The 24,599-nt window shown below is 40.0% G+C and overlaps 1 protein-coding gene across 8 annotated transcripts in view; it reads left to right on the top strand.

The window, feature by feature from the left end:
• kcnip4a (potassium voltage-gated channel interacting protein 4a) overlaps nucleotides 1–24,599 on the top strand; it is a 165,655-nt gene that overhangs the window by 96,521 nt on the left and 44,535 nt on the right. The window contains exon 1 of one of the 8 annotated variants that reach the window (XM_057342439.1): nucleotides 8,242–8,993. The exons of 6 other annotated variants lie outside the window; for them this stretch is intronic. In XM_057342439.1, coding sequence (XP_057198422.1) covers nucleotides 8,936–8,993 — 58 coding nt within the window. In that variant the 5' untranslated portion in view covers nucleotides 8,242–8,935. Of the gene's footprint in view, nucleotides 1–8,241; nucleotides 8,994–23,638; nucleotides 23,785–24,599 lie in introns of those variants that run through there. One more of the 8 variants, XM_057342432.1, reaches the window with a different exon arrangement.

The following is a 24,599-nucleotide window of genomic DNA, read 5'->3' as shown; positions in this document are numbered from 1 at the left end:
ATCTGAAATCATCACGATGAGGTCAAACAATCGCGATGAGACGATTATTTAATAATCGTGACAGCCCTACTTACTTTCGTATACATTTGGGCGGTCTTAGTCAAATCATACCACGAACTGACGTGGATTTGTGGGGGTGTGGTTGGATGTTTCAGGCAGGTCTGGGTGAGCATTCGCTTTTAGATAGAATGCATCTTTTGTTCCGACACTTTCATTTGTGCAATTTTACGTGTCTAATACATGCATGAGCAACTTATAACACACCAAAGACACAGAAAAACACGTATTCGCGCTATTTGACCCCTTTAATGCATCTTTAAAGGTCCAGTGTGTAATTTTTCAGAGGCTCTATTAACAGAAATGCAGTTTATAATGACTATGTCCATAACTATGTGGTGTATAAAGACCTTACACAATGAAGCGTTATGTTTTATTACATTAGAATGAGCTATTTCTATCTACACACACCGCGGGTCCCCTTACATGGAATTCACCATGTTGTTTCTACAGTAGCCCTGAACGGACAAACTGCTCCACAGAGCGCGTTTCGTAAATATGTTATCTCCTTCTGCAAAGAAGTGAAAACGTGATGATATCTTCGAGGTGGAGTGAGCCGTTGGGTCCAATTCGCAACCTCACTGCTAGATGCTGCTAAAATCTCCACATTGCTCCTTTAAAGCTTTTTTTATTTGAAAATACTAGTTTTATTAAATATTGGTTTAAAGCGGATCATAGATTTTGTGGTGCCATGTTCTATTTTATCCAAACAACTTACAGTACATTCAAGTTATTTGCAACGTGGCGTTGTTGGCGCAACACACCACCATGGCAGCATTGGCATTTCTGGTGTATGTACAGTATGATACTGTACACTGGGACTGATTTTATCTCTGTTCTCTGGATTGAACATGTTGATTGTTGGTTTTTCACCTCAAGCGGTCTGTTTGTTTGCTGCTGTCCGTGGTGCTGAATCTCTAAGAACAGCCCAGCTGCACAGACGCGGTTTTCAAACATTCAGCTGTTGGAGAAAATCTGCAAAATGAGGATTTACTACTGTATCACATGTTGGTAGACTCAGCTGGGAGTAAAGTAGTGACATCATTTCAAAAGAAAGATATATAAAAAAACTGTATTTAACACATTTTATTCCGTATTTCAATTTTTGATCTTTGAGATTGCTTTCTGCGTTTTCAGGCTACAGAAAAATATCGCAGAAGACACCTGGGTGTTTATACTGTTGTGACAGTGGTGTGAGAAGAATGTCAACGGCAGCAGATTGATCTATTCTGTGTATACTGCGGCATGTAAATAAGTGGGCACGGCTAACTCCTGCACATTAGATCGATAGATAAATAGACAGATCAAGCCCACAACCAAATCCCAAACCGAAGGATGAACTTATTATTAAAAGAGGTGAGACATCTGTGGTGTTGACATGGTTTGGGTTTCTCTTTATACAGATATAACTATATTGTGGGATATTTTGTGGGATATAAATTTACTTGGAACTTGAAACAACTTGGTTTTAGGTCATACTGCCCACCCCTATGCAGAAGGTTTTGAAATGCATACCAACCTTAAAACATTTTGAAGATGAGTTATTTTTTAAATTCTATTATTACTATTTTTACTTGTTATTTTTAAAGACCCTTTATCAGAAAGATAATTTCAGTATCACCGTAGACACTTTACAACAATTCTTTCTTAAATCTATTTCTATTCACTATTTTCAAACACGTGTATGTAGGACGATCAAAGAAAACAGAAGGTTAAAGATGAGTCTCTGTTGGAGGTACTCCGGTGGCTCTCTTCCTCTGTATGTGCCTTCATTGTGTTTTTGTTGAGGACCTTAAGATCATTTCCACAAGCTTACATGCTGTGGAAACTGGCCTTTGATGATAGTGTTTTTTAAGGTGATTGGCACAGGGTCACAGGGATCGTAGATGTACCGTGGTGTGGGTGGAAGGGAAAGAAAATGTGAGCACACTGTGCACACGTGTGTGACTAACAGCGTTCGGAGGCTTTACGGAGGCTTTACAGAGGCTTTGTTGACCTCTCTAGATGCTGCAGGTGAAGCTTTTGTGCTTGCGCTCTATGTGTGGGAGTAGCAGCATCACAGCCTTACAATCTCTGTGTGCGTTAGATGAAGTTTGTCAGGCTTTATGAGGAGTTGTATTGCACTTTTATGACCTTTGATGGCCACCTGACGTCTTACCTCACAATGCAAGGGGAGGTCAACTGGTGAGTGTAGACACAGATGGATTTGACATGCAAACAAGTTGAAATCAGCCATATTTTGCAAGCTATATTTTAAACCAGCTATATTTTAAACCACCTGGAGTCCGCTCTCCTTTTTTTTTTATCTGTTCACTCTCTCACTGTGCTTGTCAATGTGACAGCAAAATTTTATAGAAAAATGTCGAAGAAACACAAAAGCAGTAATTGTTCATCAGAGACTTTAAAAAGTTAAAAAATTATTAAAATATATGTAAATGTTGTTTTTATTGAAGATCAATCTCAATTATCAATAGCTTGAAACTAATGCATTTAGAAAGAATATATTGTCATGAGGGGTTGTGGGAAAAGGACAGAGGACCCAAGTGCAGACAGCGGGTAAGGGGTTAACAAAGAATATAAAAGAATATAAAACAAGAAACAAAAACCCACGAGGGGGTAAAACAACAGAACAGGAAGGGTAGGAACAGGGAGGAAACACAGGAACATAAACTGACTAAACTGAACTAGACAAGACCAATTACCACACTAGACATGACTACAAATAACTAAACTAGACTTACATGGTGATACAGGACAAGGCAAGTGAACAGGGCAACAACAAAAATGATCCAGCACAAGCCAGAAGACACAAGGGCATTAAGTAAGGGAACAAATCAAGAAGGACAGCTGCGGGGCATGAAATTACTAATGAGTAATAATGAGGAGACGAGAGGGCGGGAACAGAGATGAGACCGTAGAGAGTGTATGGAAGGCCATACGGACAAAAATGCCTCTCTCCACATAAAACATGAGGTTCTGTCATGATCATGCCACTAGACCACGAGAAACATGACATGATGCGGCAGAATAATTACATATATAATACATTAAAATAATTATTAATAATAATAATAGTAATAATAATTATTATTATTATTAAACAATTATAAGCAATATACAGTATATATATATATATATATATATATATATATATTATATGTTGTATTATAGTTGTATTTGGGGGCAGTCGTGGCCTAATGGTTAGAGAGTCGGACTCGTGACCAGAAGGTTGCCGGTTCGATCCCAGGGCCGGCGGGTAACGACTGAGGTGCCCTTGAGCAAGGCACCTTACCCCTACTTGCTCCCCGGGCGCTGCAGTGATAGCTGCCCACTGCTCCGGGTGTACGTGTGTTCACCACTTGCTGTGCGTGTGTTCACTACTCTCTGGATGGGTTAAATGCAGAGGTACATTTCGGTATGGGTCACCATACTTGACAAATATTGAATTAAAATAATTAATAATAATTAAATAATGCAGTAATTCAGGCAAAAGGAGCCCCAACTAAGTATTGAGTGCTGTACATGCTCATACTTTTCATGTTCATACTTTTCAGTTGGCCAAGATTTCTAAAAATCCTTTCTTTGTATTGGTCTTAAGTAATATTCTAATTTTCTGAGATACTGAATTTGGGATTTTCATTAGTTGTCAGTTATAATCATCAAATTAAAAGAAATAAACATTTGAAATATATCAGTCTGTGTGTAATGAATGAATATAATATACAAGTTTCACTTTTTGAATGGAATTAGTGAAATAAATCAACTTTTTGATGATATTCTAATTATATGACCAGCACCTGTATATGAAATCTGGACCCGAACCCGGCTGGACCCGACTCGACCCGGTCGGCACTAGGGCTGGGCTGATACCACGTTTTCACGTCTGATACCGATACCATAACATTGAGTATCTGTCGATACCGATACCGATCCAATACCATCTCCATCGACCTTTTTATCAATTAAGCTGTTTATAACACATTTGTCAGCCATACAAAAAGCATCATGCTTAAACTATGCAACAAATGTTCTAAAGAGCTCAAATGTTCTACTGTGCAAAAAACTGAAATATGTAACCCACAACATGACTTAAGACTTAAGTTTAGATTTTTATTGAAAATGAGCTTAAACATACTAAATGAAATTTAAAGTGCAACTGTGTGCAAATTCCAACAAAGTACTGGATGTAACGCAACACTCAACGTAAACCATAAATTAAGTATAATAAATTAACATAAAACATATAAATGACCTCCATCACAAAATGTACAGTAGAACACAGTACAGTAAGGCACTCACAAAATTTTTCAAATGTAACCTCTTTGGTTGAACTATAAAAGACATAAACACATAAAAATAACCATTTAAAATGGATTTAGTTCTAGAACAAAAAGATACTTGCAATGTAAACTAAAATATTTGGTTAAACTTCAAGTTTCCCATAAGACGTTAAGAGATAGCAGTAGGTTCCCTACCTTTAAAACTGCCACAAAAACCACTGACTCACGTTTTAAGAGTCCTTCCGTCACTTTCTCCGTTATCAGCTTTGCTTTGTTGCTTTCGAGGGGGAGTTTCTCACGCTTCTGAATGACTTCCTGTAGTGTTTGTTGTTGCGGAACACTTTTCTTCTTGGCACTGGTTGTCTGCATAAATTCCTCATACTGCTTTAGATTATGTTTATGCAAGTGTTTCCCGCTTTGCCACCTCTCAAAACGCTTACGTTGCACACATTGCATTCGGCTTGGCTTTTTTCTCCTTTAACTGTAAAGTATTTCCAAACAGCTGACATTTTAACGATGGCCTATCACCCACGTTTTCTAATCGCCGCGCTTTACGGCATGTCGCTCAGAGCATGTCACGCTTTACGGCATGTCGCTCAGAGCATGTTGCGCTGATGGTATTGGATCGGATTGTGCCCCCCGACTTCTACAATGTCCGATCCACTAATTTTCGCCCAGTATCGGACTAATATCGATACTGAGTATTGGATCGGCCCACTCCTAGTCGGCACATATTCCACAGCAAATTCAGTCCGTAAACAAATTGTGAAAATCAAACCTTTTGTCTTACCTACTGTACATTTACATTTACATTTAGTCATTTAGCAGATGCTTTTATCCAAAGCTACTTACAAAGAGTTCAGGGAGCAATAAAGCGATATGTCATACAGGAGCAATAATACAATAGGTGCTAATACCAAGTTACTAGTTTCCACAAAAGCCAGAACAATACCTGTTGAGAGAAAGGGAGAGGGTTAGTTTTTTTTCTTCTTTTTTTTCATTTGCCTGTCAAGTATTCACAGAGGAGATAAGTTTTAAGTTGTTTTTTTAATGTTTAGGAAGAATGTTCCACCAGGAAGGAGTTGTGAAGGAGAATGAGCGGGAAAGCGATTTACTGCCCTTATGAGAAGGCAATACAAAACACCGCTGGTTTGCTGAACGCAGGGTTCTTGATGGGGTGTAGGAGTGTAGGAGGGTGTGAAAGTATGCCGGTGCAGATCCAGTGATAGTCCTGTAGGCAAGCATTAGTGACTTGAATCTGATACGGGCTTCAACCGGTAGCTAGTGGTGAGAGATGAAAAGGGGTGTCACATGAGCAATTTTGGGCTCTTGGAAGACGAGGCGTGCCGCTGCATTCTGAACCAGAGGTTCAGAGGTTCCTGGTTGTTTTGGAAGGAGTGATTGTGGTATTGCCAAGTTGGATGGAGAAAAGGAGTGGTCCAAGCACCGATCCCTGAGGGACCCCAGTGATCATGTGGTGAGCAGTGGACAGCGGGCCCCTCCATGACACCCTGAAGGTTCTGCCGGAGAGGTAGGATTTGAACGCAGAATCAGAACAGAGGATTTAGATTCTGCCTTGACTAGCCGCAGTGCTTCTGCGACCGATTGCAGTGCAGTCTCTCTCGCCAATTGAACGAACATGTTTCATAATGTTCATAATTCCAGGTGTCGAATGACAGCGACTTTGCACGTTTGCGTTGTTTTTCTCTCTCGAGTCAAGTAAAATAAAACTTTGACTGTTTGCCCTGTTGAACTACAATAATGATTGCTTGTTTAATGCCATCCATGACCACTGACATTAGCACTACTTGTTTGCTATCATCTCTGTGCTCTCTGAGCTGAGTCTGACCCAAATGTTTTGATATAACAAGACAGTTCATTCATATTATTATAAACATAAGGGAAAAGTGGAATACACGGTTTTCCCCACATCACTCATGAAGGCATCCATGATCACATACTGCATGCAGTAATTCTGCAGCGGAGTTTTTGCTAATGGCTGAGGATGCTCGTGTTTTTCCCTTTTTCCCAGACTCACACTTTTCTCGTCCTAATTTTACGAGATGCACGTTACTAAACACACGCACAATGCTGACGGACGCCGGACACGGGTCCTCCCTGAAGACCTCTCTAGTATATATATATATATATATATATATATATATATATATATTATATAATACTGTATAATATACACTCACCTAAAGGATTATTAGGAACACCATACTAATACGGTGTTTGACCCCCTTTCGCCTTCAGAACTGCCTTAATTCTACGTGGCATTGATTCAACAAGGTGCTGAAAGCATTCTTTAGAAATGTTGGCCCATATTGATAGGATAGCATCTTGCAGTTGATGGAGATTTGTGGGATGCACATCCAGGGCACGAAGCTCCCGTTCCACCACATCCCAAAGATGTTCTATCGGGTTGAGATCTGGTGACTGTGGGGGCCATTCTAGTACAGTGAACTCATTGTCATGTTCAAGAAACCAATTTGAAATGATTCGAGCTTTGTGACATGGTGCATTATCCTGCTGGAAGTAGCCATTAGAGGATGGGTACATGGTGGTCATAAAGGGATGGACATGGTCAGAAACAATGCTCAGGTAGGCCGTGGCATTTAAACGATGCCCAATTGGCACTAAGGGGCCTAAAGTGTGCCAAGAAAACATCCCCCACACCATTACACCACCACCACCAGCCTGCACAGTGGTAACAAGGCATGATGGATCCATGTTCTCATTCTGTTTACGCCAAATTCTGACTCTACCATTTGAATGTCTCAACAGAAATCGAGACTCATCAGACCAGGCAACATTTTTCCAGTCTTCAACTGTCCAATTTTGGTGAGCTCGTGCAAATTGTAGCCTCTTTTTCCTATTTGTAGTGGAGATGAGTGGTACCCGGTGGGGTCTTCTGCTGTTGTAGCCCATCTGCCTCAAGGTTGTGCGTGTTGTGGCTTCACAAATGCTTTGCTGCATACCTCGGTTGTAACGAGTGGTTATTTCAGTCAAAGTTGCTCTTCTATCAGCTTGAATCAGTCGGCCCATTCTCCTCTGACCTCTAGCATCAACAAGGCATTTTCGCCCACAGGACTGCCGCATACTGGATGTTTTTCCCTTTTCACACCATTCTTTGTAAACCCTAGAAATGGTTGTGCGTGAAAATCCCAGTAACTGAGCAGATTGTGAAATACTCAGACCGGCCCGTCTGGCACCAACAACCATGCCACGCTCAAAATTGCTTAAATCACCTTTCTTTCCCATTCTGACATTCAGTTTGGAGTTCAGGAGATTGTCTTGACCAGGACCACACCCCTAAATGCATTGAAGCAACTGCCATGTGATTGGTTGATTAGATAATTGCATTAATGAGAAATTGAACAGGTGTTCCTAATAATCCTTTAGGTGAGTGTATATATACTGATATATACTTAATTTGTCTATTAAAATATATATTGTTGTACATCAGGGAATGGCTTACGTAGGGGGTCTCCGAATTAAAAAGGTTGGAAACCACTTTTCTCAAATGTTTCTGTAACAAAAACGCAGTTCAAACGCAGAGACGTCCTTTTTGTCATAAATGAAATCAGCTGTCAGATGCGAGACTGACTGCAAAACAGTTTGATTCGTGGCTCATAATGAAAGCTCTTTACTTGGGCAATTTGCACACCCACACGTTCATTTCTGCCTGCTTTTGATCATCAGTAGCTTTAAGAGGAGAGACTTGCAAGTAGCACAGTGGAGACATTATTTTGCGCAACGTAATGTACCAGATGCATTTTCATGGCAGCCTGTTTCTCCCACCCCCTCTCGAGTTTCCATGAAACTCTTAACTTCACACAGCGGTAAATTCAGAGAAACCTCCACGCCACGGCTTTGCATATTCATGGTAGCGTGGACGCTCTGATGCACACCACTCTTAAATGACTGCTCTCGCGATTGCAAGATAACAAATACCACTCCAACCCGCCTTTTAGAATTCAAATCAAATTGTTTACAGACCGCAATGTTTAGAAAACGTCTTAATAAATATGCTGGTCCTTTGATGAAGAGTGTTTGAAATTTCTCCCAGGAGAAGAATTTCAAATGAAGGATGCCAAATGATGGTTTCGTGTATATGTATTATTATGCGCTCGACTCTCCGTCATTTTAATGAGCACCGGCTCGCCACCTCCACAGATTTGAATTAAAATCCCCCGGCATGGCTGCTAGTGACTGGTAACTCAGAGTCAGCCGCAACTAGTTTTGCGTCGACTCACTCACGGGCAGCAACAGCGCTCAAATCCCCCCCGCACTCTCCCACCTCTCTCACTCATTTCCTGTTGAAAGAGTGGAGGCACAGCGGCGGCTTGCGCAACACTGAGCGCACAGCGAGCTCAATTAAACTGCTGTCCAACTGCGCCAAAGTAGAGCAGCTCTGAAGCAACGTTTGAAAGAGATCTCCGAGAGAGCAGCTTTGAAGGTCTCCATCGAGCGCGTGTCCCTGCAAGTGAATAAAAAGGGACTTGAAGCCACAGTTGCTCCAGGAAAACTGTGGAGGTGCGCACCTGAAGAGAAGCTACACGTCGGGATTTCTGAGGGCGAGAGGGGGCAACATGGGCGCTTTGATGGTCATATTTTCTTTGCAGACAAAACAGAGGAGGAGAAGAACGGGTAGGTGATATTTTTATAATATGACAGCCAGTCAGAATTGCTGTAGAGTCTGTATAGAAAGTCTGTGAAAGATTATATTTGGATATGTAACAAAAACACATCATCTTCCCGTTTAAAACAAGTAGGTTGTTTATGTTTTTGGTGTTTTCTTGTCTGGAAATAGAGTGCACATGGGCAGACCGCTGCTGATTCATGATATTCTGCTGTTTTCTTGTGTGGTTGAGGAACTCCTAAGGGAGCATTTCTCAGAAAAGGTCTACATGAAGAAGCACACAAGATTTCTTTTGATCAAAAGAGCTTGTTTTAATAATAAAATAATATATGACTCATATATATATATATATATATATTCAAAGACCATTTTCAGTTTTTCTGGATTCACTGGTAAAATTATCATTTTTGTTTCCCTCTGTGAACTACTAACCATATTTCTCCTACATTTCAAATAAAATTTATTTCCAGAAAATGACAGAAAAAAAAGATAATATGCTCTGTATTTTTTCAGATCTCAAATACCGCAAAGAAACAAGTTCATATTCACTTTTAAACGATACAACAGTAATATTTGTACATGTATTTAGAAAAAGTTTTAAATTATTTTTTTATTTGATAACCTCATATCTTGTCATGCATTCAGCCTTTTACATTGCTGTTGGATGACTTTAAGTCACCTGAGCTTTGATTTTGTTGAGTTTAACAAACACTGGACTGGAATGGCCACAATACATGTAGAAATTATGATTAAATTGAAATTTGGAATGGTCTCTTCATTTTTTCTGTGTCTGTAGAGAGAGAGAGAGAGCGAGAGAGAGAGGGGGGGGGGGAGAGAGAGAGAGAGAGAGAGAGAGAGTGAGAGAGAAAAAGTGAGAGAGAGAGAGAGAGAGTGAGAGCGAAAAAGTGAGCGAGAGAGAGAGAGAGAGAGAGCGAGAGAGAGAGAGGGGGGAGAGAGTGAGAGAGAGAGTGAGAGCAAAAAAGTGAGAGAGAGCGAGAGAGAGAGAGAGAGAGAGAGAAAAAAGAAAGAAAGAAAGAAAGAAAGAGAAAGAAAGAAAGAAAGAAAGAAAAAGGAAGGAAAGAAAGAAAGAGAGAGAGAGAGAGAGAGAGAGGGGGGGAGAGGGAGAGCGAGAGAGTGAGTGAGTGAGAGAGAGAGAGAGTGAGAGAGAGAGAATAGCAGATTACAGTGATCAAAATATAATCAATTATTGATTCTCGATTGTTTTCTGAAAAGCTTAATGTGTGGCTTGTCCAGACTTCTTTATATCTACGGGTTCTTCAAACCTTTTTTTATATTTCTTTTTACGTGTATGAAGGCACTGTCAAAATTCAATATCTAATACGATAAGGCCAAACGCTTTCCAGTAATAACTCTGTGAATGGACCATTAGTGATGTGGTGCTGGTTTTTATTGGAACCCTTTATGGAATATCTGCCAGGCCATCAGCCTGTGAAATTAAATCTCATTCACCTTTCACACGATCCACATAAATCTGATGTCGCACACTGGAAAAAAACATTGTGTTTTCACTTGTGCTGTGAAGTTTGGGATTTTCTTACTGTGGTCCAGAAGACCCTGTTTTGGATCGGTACCCCACCTAAACAGTTTATTTTCTTTTTTTAATTGCTTCTATTTTTATTACACATTTAAGGCAATACTCTGAAATTCGTATTCCTCAAACAGATGTAATTAGGAGGATGGGCGAATATTGTGAATAAACTGCTGCTGTCTTTGCTCATGTACCTGAAACATATACTGACCTGATCACTTAATTTACTGTCATTTTATGGACTGGTATTAAAGGTTCTCGTAGCAGTTAGAAAGTAAAAGTTTATGGTTTAATATGTAAAATGCTAGATTTGCTGCTACAGACTTGCCACAATTTAGACATGGAGTTTACTGTAACTACAGTAAGTGTAATACATTCACATAAAATAGCATGGTCAGTATTCAGGAGTTGGGTAAACAAAAATCGAGGTAATAAATGTAAATATCATGAAAATCATGCCAAACCCAACATCTCATTCTTTACATGCTGCTGACTATGTAAAATAGTTTTTGCTGTTTTTCGCTCCAGTTCAACTGCTCATTTGGACACATGGGTTACATTTTTTTGGATCGCTGTTCTGATTATTGCGGGATGTCCGACAAAACAGGAACTGTAATTATATACCCCACAGTGAAAAGCAGCATGGCTTCTGCATAGCTTGAGTTTTGCTCGGAAAGGTCTACCGGCTATTTAAAGACTTAAAGACTCACCCAAAAATAAAAGTAGACTTATGTCTAATACTTTTCTACCTTCTTTCTTCTGTGGAACACAACAGAAATTATTTAGCAAAATGCTGCACCTTGTTTTACAATAGAATGAAAGTGAATAGAGACTAAAACTGTCCATTTAATAACATTGTGTTCTACTGAAGGAAGAAAACCAAATGTGTTTAGGATAACATAGGGGTGAGTAAATACGACAGTTTCATTTTTGGGTCTTTTAAAGTTTGCTGGTCTGTCCAGTTATTCCAGTCACTAGGACAATGTAGTGTTTATTATAATGGTGGTGATACAAAACAACAGAATTGACATCATAATTTACGTTTTTATATAATGTATGAACAGCATTCATTCGACTCGCAGGCTTTTACTGTATGTCTCCATCAGTGACCACTTCTGTAAAGACTCGGTTACCTCTCTCCTAAAGCTTCAGGACGTGAGGGTTGAAGCATAGTGAGTGTGCTTTGTAACGGCTATATCTTTAGAGTTATATTTAGTGTTTCATTCCCAACCTATATTTTATGGATGGTTTGTGGAACAGGTTTGGAATAAAATAAATGGGCAGCCTTGGTCCTTCTCCCAGGCAATAGATCATAAAGAAGACACTTTTGTGCATTGTAAGCAGAAATGAGAGGAACCCAGATTTTCTACACTGAGAGCTGTTCAGTACGTTTGGATTGGTCTATTTAACCCAGATGTAGGTTTTTATGGGCGTATTAGTATTGTTTTAACTAACATAAAATACGAAAATCTTACAAATATATATATATATATATATATATATATATTTGTATTGTACTATGATAATACCGTGGTATTTTTTAAAGTACTAACCAATTTGTAGCATCGTACATTATTCACAGTAGGGTTATGAAATTCTGTGAGCATTTTTCTATTTGAATACAACTATTTTAATTGCCAATTTGAATGATCACCATTATGATTTATGTACAAATAATTGGATCATGAATCATAAGGTTGTACTACATATTGAAAACAAATGTGCGTATTTTGTATTTTATTCTTTTTCCTCATTCCTTCCTTCTCTTCCTGAGATTTAACTATAAACTTTATTATATAGGTGGTTTCAAAGCAACAACATAAACAGCGCATGCGAGCGTTCCTGGACTGCCCTTAACTTCCGGTACACATTCACAAACAATAGAGTGCCTGTAGATTATTTCTGATAACATGCAAAAGAAACCGAGAAGAACCGTTACTTGGCTAAACTTGCGTCTCCGATATTTTGAATTTAGACTGCGATACCAGGCTTAACCTCTAGATGTCATTGTCCCATACGTTTTTTTTTAATGCGACAAGGATCGACCCATTCAACAAATTGTTTATTTCATAAAATTAACAGATACCAAAATTCAACAAATCATTTATTTAAACACAGAGCGGAAGTTATGTCTGTACACTCTTAGAAATAAAGATGCTTAACGGATTCTTCACAGCATTGCCATAGAAAAAACATTTTTTGTTCCACGAATCATGAAGTCAAAGGTTCTTGCGCACTGTGCAGCGAGTCTGTCTCGCCTCTCTTCACTCATCGACGTCTGAACGTAGCAAGTTAGCAACAGTGCGCAAATGTTAACTGTCCGTGGCGCCGTAGGACCCAAACTGCTACTGAGCGGACCTTGATGTGCCTGGTATAAATTTGATTGCATTAGAAAATAATGTTAGGCGTTAATTTATTTATTATGTCAAAAGGCTTTGAGGTCCAGACAAACGCATCTCGCGGTCCGCATTCGGACTGGAGTCCGCTAGTTGGTGACCCCTGTTCTATGGCATCGTGAAGCATATATATATTTAAAATGTATATACACACACACATCTAAAAGCATACACATTTTACACAGTGTAATCATCGGATTTGTGTTATATTCTCTCTGTGACCTTTATTGTATTTTCTTGTCCAGCACGTCACTGTCTTGATAGTCCCGGACAGTCCAGTTTCTGTTTTCCTTTAGAAATTATACGGCAGTGGCCTCCTGTGACATTTTCCAGAGCCAAGTTTTAATATACCAGGCCATTGTTATGTCCATAGTGCATTTCAAGTGTTTTGTGTGTACATGGTAGCACTTCTATCAGAGTGACTCATGCAAATGAACAGAGGAGCGTCCCATGAGTGTGTAGTTGTGCGTCCACTTACGCCAGGACAAGAGAGTATGTCGGATACTCGATGTCCCTCAATAAGAGTGAATCCAGGGGGCTTTGATGATAGAGCTTGCCTGCTTTCAGAAACACTGAACAGAACCACTCTACACCCACTCTAATGCTTGCCATTCATTTACCGGCCTGCCTGTCCAACATCTCAAGTGCTTCTGTTTAACCAGCGCCGCGTCGACAAGAGCATGACGCACCATGCCAGTACATTATGAAAAATATGCTTAGATGTTTGAAGTGCACTAAGGGGACACACTCATGCCCTGTAGTCGCCAAGTCATTGAGCAATTATTTTATAAGTACAAAGTTGGTCTCCAGTCCAATTTGTGCTTCATTTGTGACCGGGGGACTGTTTGTGTTTTTGTGTCGCAGACGGATCGTATCTCAGCGCTGACGGGGGACGCTTGCTGTCATCTCAGTGTGTTTGTTAATTGATTTTGTTTCTGTGGTTGTCTGCAGGGAAGTGAATGTACTTCTGGACTCACTTCAGTTCTGGCCCTTCTGGTGTTTACACTTATAAACAGGGCAAACAGAACAAGGACGACTCTAGACCCCTGCATAGGGAGCAGCTGTCACGAGGAGCAGGCGGTGGCTCTATACGTGACTCTTCATAGACACGACAAACATTTTAGGGAGGCTTGAATTAACATGTTTTGGACCTTTATGGTAAACAGTCTTAAAGCCCTGAATATAAACATCCAGAATTTATTATTCACTACAATACTGTTTTTTGTCAGTTAGCATGTTAATGGACATTTAAGATATTATATTATTGCTAATTATTATATTATGTATATTAATTCACCTTTTTGGCCCATCTCCATGTAAGCTGGAATGGCATATCTGATTTAATATGATCATGCTAATTGACTAAATGTCTCATAGTCTCAGAAAAAGTACAAACTGTTTTAGTACATTGCATTGAGGTATTTCAGACACACATAAATGTTTTGAAATGATTAAAATGTGTTGTAGTTGTCATCAATTCAGTCATTTTTCTATGAAGAAACCATTTGCAGGAGTTAGTATTGCTAATAAACATCTTAGAAAATATTTGATATACAGTACATTGTACTTGCTTAGTAGCGGCTGTGCACTAGGGCTTTCTAAAATGACAAAAAACTACAGAAAAATGGTAGACATATGATATGGAGATTAGTCAATAAAATTTAAATTGCACTTGTGCATCAGACAAATCCCAAAATAACTATGATTTTGTTTCCTTCAAACCCTTCTCTTATTCAAGTTTGTGTTTCTCCCGAAATCCTGTTTTCCAAATGCAAATGATTTTGGTGAACTTAATAGTACGTTTTGTATGTGCCTAACAAATTTATAAGACCACCTGTCATGTCATGAAAATGTCTCAGTTACGGATGTAACCTCCGTTCCCTGATGGAGGGAACGAGACGTTGTGTCGAGACAGAATGGGGTTTGAACTCGAGAACCTATCATCTCTGATTGTACTTTTAAAAGGCCAATGAACTTGGCGAATGGCATGGCATGCCAGTCTCCGCCCCGTGCATACGGGTATAAAAGGAAGATGGCGTGCCCATTCATTCACCTTTTGGGCTGAGGAACCTGAGAGGCATTCTCGGTCGCTGCAGCGAATGGCAAAGCGTTTTGGCATGAAGGACACAACGTCTCGTTCCCTCCATCAGGGAACTGAGGTTACATACGTAACCAAGACGTTCCCTTTCTGTCTGTCTCTCAACGTTGTGTCGAGACAGAATGGGGTCCCTAAACGAAACGCCACGCTGAGCTGCGTCACGACTTCCAGTGGAGCGACACTGACTGGCCTGGGCGAGTCACAAGTGAGCATTACAGCGAATTGTAACCTTCCAGTGGTGTAGTAAGGCATCAGTTCGAGTGAGTCAATGACAAGAGGCTCTTACCAACGGCCGTACAGGCAGTGGCCTTCCTACTCTAGAGATGAGATAGCCGCCCGGCACCGTAAGGAACACTGGGAAGCGCTACCCCCTCACCTGAGGGGGGGTCGCTACGGAGACCACATCTGCCGTAGGGAGATAATACGTGGAATACCTACACGGTATGACCAGTGGGGAGAGTGGCGTATCACCAGAGAGGCGCCCTAAGCCAGTGCCCACGAGGAGGGTGGAGTGAGCTCTCACTGCCAGTGGGCACGGGAGATCTTGGGACCGGTACGCCAACCTCTGTTTGGAGACAGCTCTCCCCTTCTGCTGTCCTCCAAAACAGACAAAGAGCTGCTCAGAACCTCTGAAGCTCTGCTGCGGTCCAAGTAGAGGCGCAGGGAGCGTACTGGACACAACACGGCAGGGGTTGGGTCTTACTCCCCCGGGGAAGCGCCTGCAAGTTCACCACCTGGTCCCTGAAGGGAATGGTGGGAACTTTGGGCACGTAGCCGGGCCAGGGTCTCAGAACCATGTGGGAGTAACCCGGCACGAACTATAGGCACTCATTGGAAACAGAGAGTACATGCAGATCCCCTACCCTCTTGATGGAGGCGAGCGCCACTAGGAGAACCGTCTTCATCGTGAGATGAGGTAGAGCGGCTTCTGCTAGGGGCTCAAATGGGCCCCTTCCCAGGCCCACGAGAACCACATTAAGGTCCCAAGAGGGTACGGGGCATGGACAGGGAGGATTCATTCTCCTCGCGCCCCTCATGAATCTGATGACCAGGTCATGCTGTCCGATAGACTTACCAGCTAAGCGTGTGATGTGCGGCGATGGCGGCGACATACACCTTGAGCGTAAAGGGGGAGAGGTTGCTCTCTAACCATTCCTTGAGGAAGGACATCACAACACCGATTGCACAACTCTGCGAATCTTCCTGGCGGGAAGAACACCAGGACGAGAAGAGGCGCCACTTGTAGGCATACAGTCACCTAGTGGCTGGAGCACTGGCCTGAGTGATCATGCTCATATGCCCCAGCAGCCTCTGAAAAAGTTTCAGTGGGACCGCTGATTGCTGCCTGAAAAGTGTGCAGCATTGACTGGGCGCGCTCATTGGTAGGGCGCGCTCATTGGTAAGGCGCGCCAACATGGTGACAGAGTCTAGTTCCATACCGAGACAAGAGATGCTCTGCGCCGGGGACAATGTTAATTTCATTGATGAAGACTACGACAAAAAGTATTCGTTAACGACATGTTTTCACTGACAAAAGCGAGACGATAACTAAATAAAAATGAATGCATGATAACGAAAATATTCTTGTCCCACCTGGCGGACATCAGTTTGCGCGCATGTGCTGCTTATCTCATATAAACGGCAGAGAGAAGTCTCTGGGAGAAGGGTAAGCACAGACATATATTCTGTGTCTCCACGCGGTTTACGAAGCGTATTATTTTCCTTCACGATCGCCGGTAAAACGCCGCAAAATTGAAGCGCGACTGCAGGCTAGTCACCCCGAAACACATTACAAAGGCAAGCTCAAGTGTTTTTATATGCCTAGTTAACTTATCCGCTAACACGAGTTGCTGCATAACGTGAAATGCAAAATGAAGTCAGCCAAAAGAAAACCAGCGCTGTCCTCTACTGATTATAGAAGTGATGAAGTGAGTCAAACTGTACATTCGAACCAAATATGTAACATGTTTGCATGACTAAAGAAATGTAATACAATTGATATAATATGTCTTTTTGAAAGCTATTTCTCATTCATTGCTGTCTCAAGCAAAGACAGTGCGCTCTTTCTTCAAAGAGGCATGCCATGAGCCAATAGCCTTTGAGTGTGAGCCCTGTCAGAGCGTTTCATTGGTTGAATGAACTGAATGAATACGCCCTACTTAACGAGTCATTTGAGTCAAATGGGATTGAATGAACATGTCGTTCATGGTCTAATATTCTGTGTTCCAACAATGCAAATCTAGTTACTGAACTTTTCTGAAAAATAAAGGTAATGACCTGGTTTAATTTCATTCTAATGTATATTTATTCGACTAACATGTTTTTCATATTTCGTTGACTAAAACTAGACTAAAACTAAAATAATGGGGTTGACTAAAACGTGACTAAAATTAAATTGCATTTTCGTCAAAAGACTATGACTAAAACTAAATCAAAATTTGCTGTCAAAATTAACACTGGCCGGGGAGAGCTTGCTCTGAGCAGGCCCAGTCGGTCGAAGTGCCGGAGCACGAGGTCCCTGTGCGTACACAACAGATCTCGCGAGTGCGCCAAGATGAGCCAGTCGGAGGGGCGGGGCTGCTGGGGAGCAGACGCCGTCTGGGACGAAGGTGGCCAGGTCACGGCGGGGCAAGATGTGCTTGATGGCCTCCGTCTGCTTTACCGCCGAGAACTGCTGTGAGAAATCCTCGACGGTGTTGCCGAACAGCCCACCCTGCGCGATGGGCGAAGAGAACTTACACGCCTTGGAAGGGAGCCTTGGTCGGTCCCTCCAGGTGGCGGCCGTCTGCAGGTACAGGTGTACTCTGTGACAGCACGCTCGACCTGGGGTACATCGACGTAGCCCTTAGCTGCCCCGGTGTCGAGGGAAGTCAAGGTGACGGAGCTCGTTTGCCGTTAATGCGCCGAGAAGGGGGCGTTCCAGGTCGTAGTGAGCTCCTCATGCACCTCCGTGAAATAAGGTACTGGGGCGGAACAAATATTAGGAATCTGTCAAAAAAAATTGCGGCGGCCCAGCAAGCAAGGCAGACATCGCTGCGTCAGCCTCGTCCTGGGCTCGACCGGCCGAAACCGAGATAACAGCAACAATTATATTTTAGCGTTAGAAATACTACTGAGACTAAAGAGCTGGTGGGTTAATCATTACAGAAACATAATGTTTTAGGTCAACTGTTAGTTTAGGGCAGCTGTTGCACAAACCATTTTGTGGTGGTCTAATAAATTTGTTAAGCACTGGATGTTGATAACGTTTTCTGTGAATGTTGTGGTTAAGAGAAGCAAAGTCAGATTAGCATTTAAATTGCAACGTGCTCATAGATGAGAGTCCATCGAGTGCTTTAGTGGAAAGCTTGTTTTAATTCAATCCTTCTCTGTGTGATTTTCAATTGTTGTATTAATCACGGGGCTTTATATGGTTCAGTGAGAGGTCTTTAAATGACATGTTTGGCCTTGGATTAACAGTTGTTATCCCCACTAAGGTGTTCCATCACGTAAATATAGACAGGGTCTTAACTGTGCTTGTGTAGTCATGCATGTTAAGATGTTGTAGCTTTAGTGCAGATAGGAACCTCTCATTGCCCACAGCACCCATAGCCGAATGTTATTAATGATGCATGCGCTCTGTTGTCTGACTTTAGTGGGCAATTTCTCATCTACAAAGTGCTTTTGTTTATTAAGAACATTTTTTTCATCCATTCTGACTTTAATTGGGTCTCATTTCATAATACAACAAGACAGTTAGTTGATTTGGCTTATTTTAATGCTTGTTTTGACTTAATAAATGTTAAAGGGATAGTTCACTCGAAACCATTTTTTTCATCATTTACTTAACCCATGTTGTTCCAAACCTGTATGACTTTTTTGTGCAGTACACAAAAGAAGATGTTAACCAAACAACATGGGTTAACTTGCATTGTATGGACACAAAACCACATTTCTCAAATTATCTTCTTTTGTGATGTACAGGTTTTGAATAACATGAGGTTGAATACATTTTATTTTTGTATGAACTATCCCTTTAAAAGTTATGCCTTTTTGGAGGTTTTGTTGAGGTCCTGTGTGAGAAATGGAATGTCTGTCAATCATCTTCTCTAGATGAACACAGGCTTTCTGACACTAAAGGTACAGCCAAAATCAGATAATCGTGGGGAAAAAATTGAGTTCTCTAAATTACACACCATTACTATAGCTTAAAATAATTCAAATTTAAAAAAACTTTTTATATATATATATTTTATTTTATACTTCTTTATTATCTGTTGCGAAATTATTTAGATTTGTGCAGCTGACACAAAACACTGTTCTTGCAATCACCTGTATTGGCCACTAGAGGGAAACAAAGTTCTTTTGTTACACCAAGTAAACTTTAGTATTTTGATTGATTTACTGCAAATGACTTCCAAAATCGAATAAATAATAATAAATTGCAAAAAAAAAAACAATAAAGATGTATTAAGTTGCGGGAAGCCTCGAGCATAACGGAAGATATTCATTACTTTCAACACAAGACTTTCTGGTTACAGGCACATATATCAGATGATAACAGTCCAACATTAAACCGATTAGGGACCGTGGAGAAAGAATGAATTAATTTGGTCTCACATATCTCAATGTTTTCCTGTTTTTAAATCTGTCTGTGGTGTGGGATGCTTGACTCGGTTTTGTAGTTTTGCTATTGACAAATGAATGTTGACAACACCAGGAATCCATGAAGACGGTATATCAATCAAATCATGAAGTTAAATTAAGTGTTAAACTTCAAAAATTCCTAACTAATGATCTGTTAAGCATTGCATAATGTAGTAATATTAGTAATATTATATGTTCTGAATTTATCGTTATATTGTTGTGGTCTCTGGATTGGCAATCCCTTCTCAATGGATAATATTGTGTGCCGCTCTTTATTTTTTCTCTTTTTGATTTGACTTCAAAACCTCACATTATGGGAAAACATTTATGTTGTTATTTCATATTGAGGTTAAAGCAGAAATACACCTACATTATTATTAATAATAATAAGTGGAATTATTAATGTTGAATTGAGGTTTTATATGGATCCTCAAAGCCATCCAAATTCAACATTTTATTCACTTTAGCATGCTTCAGTCTGCGACCTTGTTTTTTGCAGGAAACTCATGAAAATGTAATCATGGTGTGATCACAGCGATGACCTCTATGTAGTGTGCACACTGCGGCTGTCATTAGGGCGCTATCTGTTACCATTTTATTTGTAGCAGCTGAGATCTCTCTAAATATAGCTCAGACCGCTGATGGCTCCCTTTGTGTGGCTCGCTAACAGAAATCACTCACACAAGTGTGTGTGTGTGTGCGTGTGTTTGAGACACAGGTTTCGTTCTCGCTTGTGTGAAGTGAAAGGGGAGTGTGAATGGAAGATTCACACTTGGGCATATTGTGTGTTTCTATCTTTGTATTTACGTTTAGATGCTTTAGTTCCCTGCGTTTCTATGGAGAAGATGCTTTAAATTTGTAGATTGGTGTTTTGTGACCTCAGAATGTCCTCTAAATACGTTTGAATAACACAGCATGCACATACAGTACCTGTGTAACATACCTGAGCACGATGGGAGAAATAATGAAATGCATCGGGTGCTCATTGTGCAATCAGAATCTAGTCGTGTTAATCTTCAGTCTCAGCTTGGGCTCTAAACTGAACATGATTGGCTGTGCTAGAAATTACTATGAGTCATAGCAAGTGTAATAGAAACTTTTTATAGCCTTTTCATGTAGTTTTAGTTCCTAAAATTAAGACCGCCAACAAATAAAAATCTCCAGTTAAAGCCACAATATGGAAGAATTTTGTTATGAAATATCCAAAAATCACTTGCACGGTGTGATATATTTCATGCAGTTGTGTACTTACATTATCCCAAATGTTCCCAAGAATGTGCAAATCCACATTTAGAAATTCCTATTTAAAATAATGGCCCGTCCCTTGTCTCCCTTGTATTTGTGGCATATCAGTGACTTAATATCCGGTGCTCCGCACTACCCTCAGTTTCCGCTTGTAGAAACTACGGCAACACGCAAATGCGGAAGTGGTTATACAGCATCTGGGACGCAGCATCTGTTGTTCTTTTATTATGGATCACGATTACGCTTTGGCGAGTAAAGGAAACCCAAAAAAGTGTAAACGTAGGCCAAACGAGGCAAGCAGGCTTATGGACAAACGAAGAAATAAAACAAGGATAAATATCAACGTGGCGTTTTCTAAATGGAGAGAGCTTCGCGACCAACTTGGACTCGACAGAGACTCTGCTCTCGCATGTGTTTTAATAGACAGGTAAGCAATTTTTTTTATTGTACTCGAAATACTCGTGCACAGATTATTTGAATAGTTATGGATGCAGTTACCCTATGAAATACAGTATATGTCGCACAAAAATATGTAGCCAATAACGTTACTTGTAAATGCTGTGGGTTCGTTCAAATTTACTTTAAAATTTACACAGTAAACGACGACTGTATGACTGTTTTAAACAGGTAAAACTGTGTAGCATTACGCTACCAAATCAATTGACAAAGTCCAATATCAGTCGCGGGCTAACGTAGCATTACATTCCACGTTTCTTGCAAGCTAATTCATTACGAGGACATAAAATAAAATTCATTCATTACCTCGTCCGCGAACATGATGGGCGATCTCCTTACGCCTGTGGATGGTAAAAACGACATGTCCCATGATTCCATTCTCCTACATAACGTCATTTAGCTTCGCCTTTTGTTGTTGTTTCGAAAGTGCGCCATCTAGCGGTTCAAATATTCCATATTGTTGCTTTAATTACTTGATATACTGAATATTTAGTGTATCATATTGTTATATTATTTTGAAAGATATATATGTTAAATATGAAAGCTAGTATGCAAGAAATTGTCATGTGGAGATGTTATGGTTACATTCTAATATTAAGTTTATGTTCTCTGGTTGGGTTCGTGTTTTTTCATACCCTTTCATAAAAAAATTTAAAAAGTGAACCATAAGTTTAAATGACTTTAAAATGATCGTGAGGGGTTGTGTCTTAAGTTCAGGGACACCAGATACAAATAATTGTAGTTAACTCTGTAAAGAAAAAAACGCAATAGCATTTACGTAGTTGCAAAGCAGATGTAGCCTACATACATTCAGGCAATAGTTACTATAGTAAAGAAATATAATTATGAATAAAAAGAAGGCACAGAGAGTACATGGTATTATAATACATAGTATTGTTGCAGTATTTCTCAATGTATTGTACATTGATGAAACTTAACTGAAGTTTCATAAGTTTGTAATCCTACATTTCTATTCAAAGTACTAGTAAGCGTTTTTTTAATATTCTATGTTGGGTTGTCAACCAGAAGCTGTCGAATTGTTTATTTGCAGTATTACAATGTGCGTTGTATTAATACAATATTTTCCCAATTTTACAATCTATCCGCATTAAATGAGCAAATCCATAACTTTTGTTTCCGTAATCCTGGTTTGAAACATAAAATTGTAGGTTATTTTACATGCTTTTTTAAAACCTATGTTTACATACAGTACATATTTTACATGTCTTTATGTGTGAAGTAAAATGATGTCAAACTGACATTTCTTAAGTAATTGCTCAAATTATAAATCATTTTATGCTTTAGGTTAGATGATTTATGTACTTGCTTAATTGCTGTTTTTGTTTTATTTATTTGAACAAAAACAAGTTACGGATTGCAGCTTTAACATCACCAAAAACCACCAGGCACTTCTTGTCCAAAAATAGCTGAATAAATCACAATTTGCTGTCACCGTGACCTTGCCGTTTCTGGCAATTTTGCGCAAGAGGCGGCAAGCCTACTTGTAATTCAATAGAAACAATACACCTTCATTAGCAGACAAATCAAAAGGCCTATTGTTCTAATCCAATCAGCCACCGTAATGTGATAAAAGCCATTGTAAAAGGAAAATAACCCTTTTACAACAATCACTTAGCCTCCGGAAGCGCTGCTTCGTGCGGATGAGGGGATACCTCTACAACTCCTCGTCTGGAAAACAGAAATATTGTGATACTGGGCATGTGATCATCTCACTCTTGTCATCTCCTCAATACTCATCTTGCTGAATGATAATGCCAAGAAAACAAAACAAAACAAAGCCTTGCACACAATATCACGCTTTTTCCGGAAATACAGTCATTGTCGGGTCCTTACTGGAGTTGAAAACCGGTTTCCTTGACAACACGTGGTCCGTGTGATGCTGCCTGGAGGTGTTTCAAGCCTCTGATGGACACATGCGGCTTTTGTGCGAAGATGAGTTTAATGGGCCTTCGACGTCAGGTGCCACGTTATCTACAGCAGAACATCTGTCTGTGAGAGTGAGATAACTCACATTTCAAACAGATCAGCTCACATCTGGAGCTTTGGAAAAGGCTTTCCTTCTCGCCCCAATGTTTGTTTTCCACTTCATATTTTGTCCCCAGTTTTAAAAAAATTCCCTTTATGTTTTGATTTTCGTTCCGGTCCCTCCTTCTCCCCTGATTTTTTTCTTCTTTAATTTCGCTCTCCGCCCCCTCGTCTCTCGTCTCATCTGTTGTGTGTAAGAAGATCCAGACACTTTGAATGATGTTAGAGGCAGAGCTCTCTGTCCGGTGCAGCGGTCAGAACATGACCTGACCCAGGCAGCATGATGAACCTGGAGGGGCTGGAGATGATCGCCGTCCTGGTTGTGGTTGTCGCGTTTGTTAAGGTTCTGGAACAGTTTGGACTTTTAGAGGCGAGCTATGATGGTAAGGAGACTGAAGATTTCTTCATACCTTTGTTCTTGAAGATTTTTTAAATGTAGGGAGAATGCATGCTTTGTGCGTAAATACTGAGCCTTATGCTTGTTCATGTTGATTTTTTTGCATCTTTTTTATCAGTTATATTTATATCAAACTATATAAAGTGGAGGAATATAGATCTTTAGAAATAAACAAAGAATGTAACGTCAAAACTTGTGTATACTTTGCATGCCGTTACTGTAATATGTCGTTGATATGTTTTTAAGAATAATTTGCAACAATCTAAATGGTTCAGTAATCTGTTTGGTGCTTGTAACGTCTCTTTATGTTAGTCAGTAAATTGATTCTTATTTACTCTAAGGACACTAAACTCACCTCTGTTGTGTTCTTTCGGTTGTGCAAGGTATTTGTGAAAAATATTATATATATATATATATATATATTATATATATAAGTGATACAGCTCAGCAGTCGACAGAGATGACTAATTCTAACTAATTGAACTGTCATTAAATATCCATAATGTAGAAAGCAGACAACAATGAAGTGTGGAGACCTAAAACTTGATTATATCATTATGTAAATAGAATTGTTTCAATAAATAGTTTAAATCACTCTGGTCACTAAATTTATTTATATTAAAATAAATAAATAAATGTGAATATAAGTGTGAATTCACTTAAAAGTGCATGTACACAGTTTCAGAGGAGGCGCAGAAATAGAAACTACAGAAAGTTGTGGGATTAATACACAAACTGGGGCCGGTTGCAGTTAGTCTTACAAGTTAGTCACCTCATTTTTTTCTTCAAGACTGGTCATAA

The sequence above is a fragment of the Triplophysa rosa genome, linkage group LG1 (assembly GCF_024868665.1).
Source record: "Triplophysa rosa linkage group LG1, Trosa_1v2, whole genome shotgun sequence".
Classification (NCBI taxonomy): domain Eukaryota; kingdom Metazoa; phylum Chordata; class Actinopteri; order Cypriniformes; family Nemacheilidae; genus Triplophysa; species Triplophysa rosa.
This window is presented reverse-complemented; position numbering and strand designations above follow the sequence as displayed.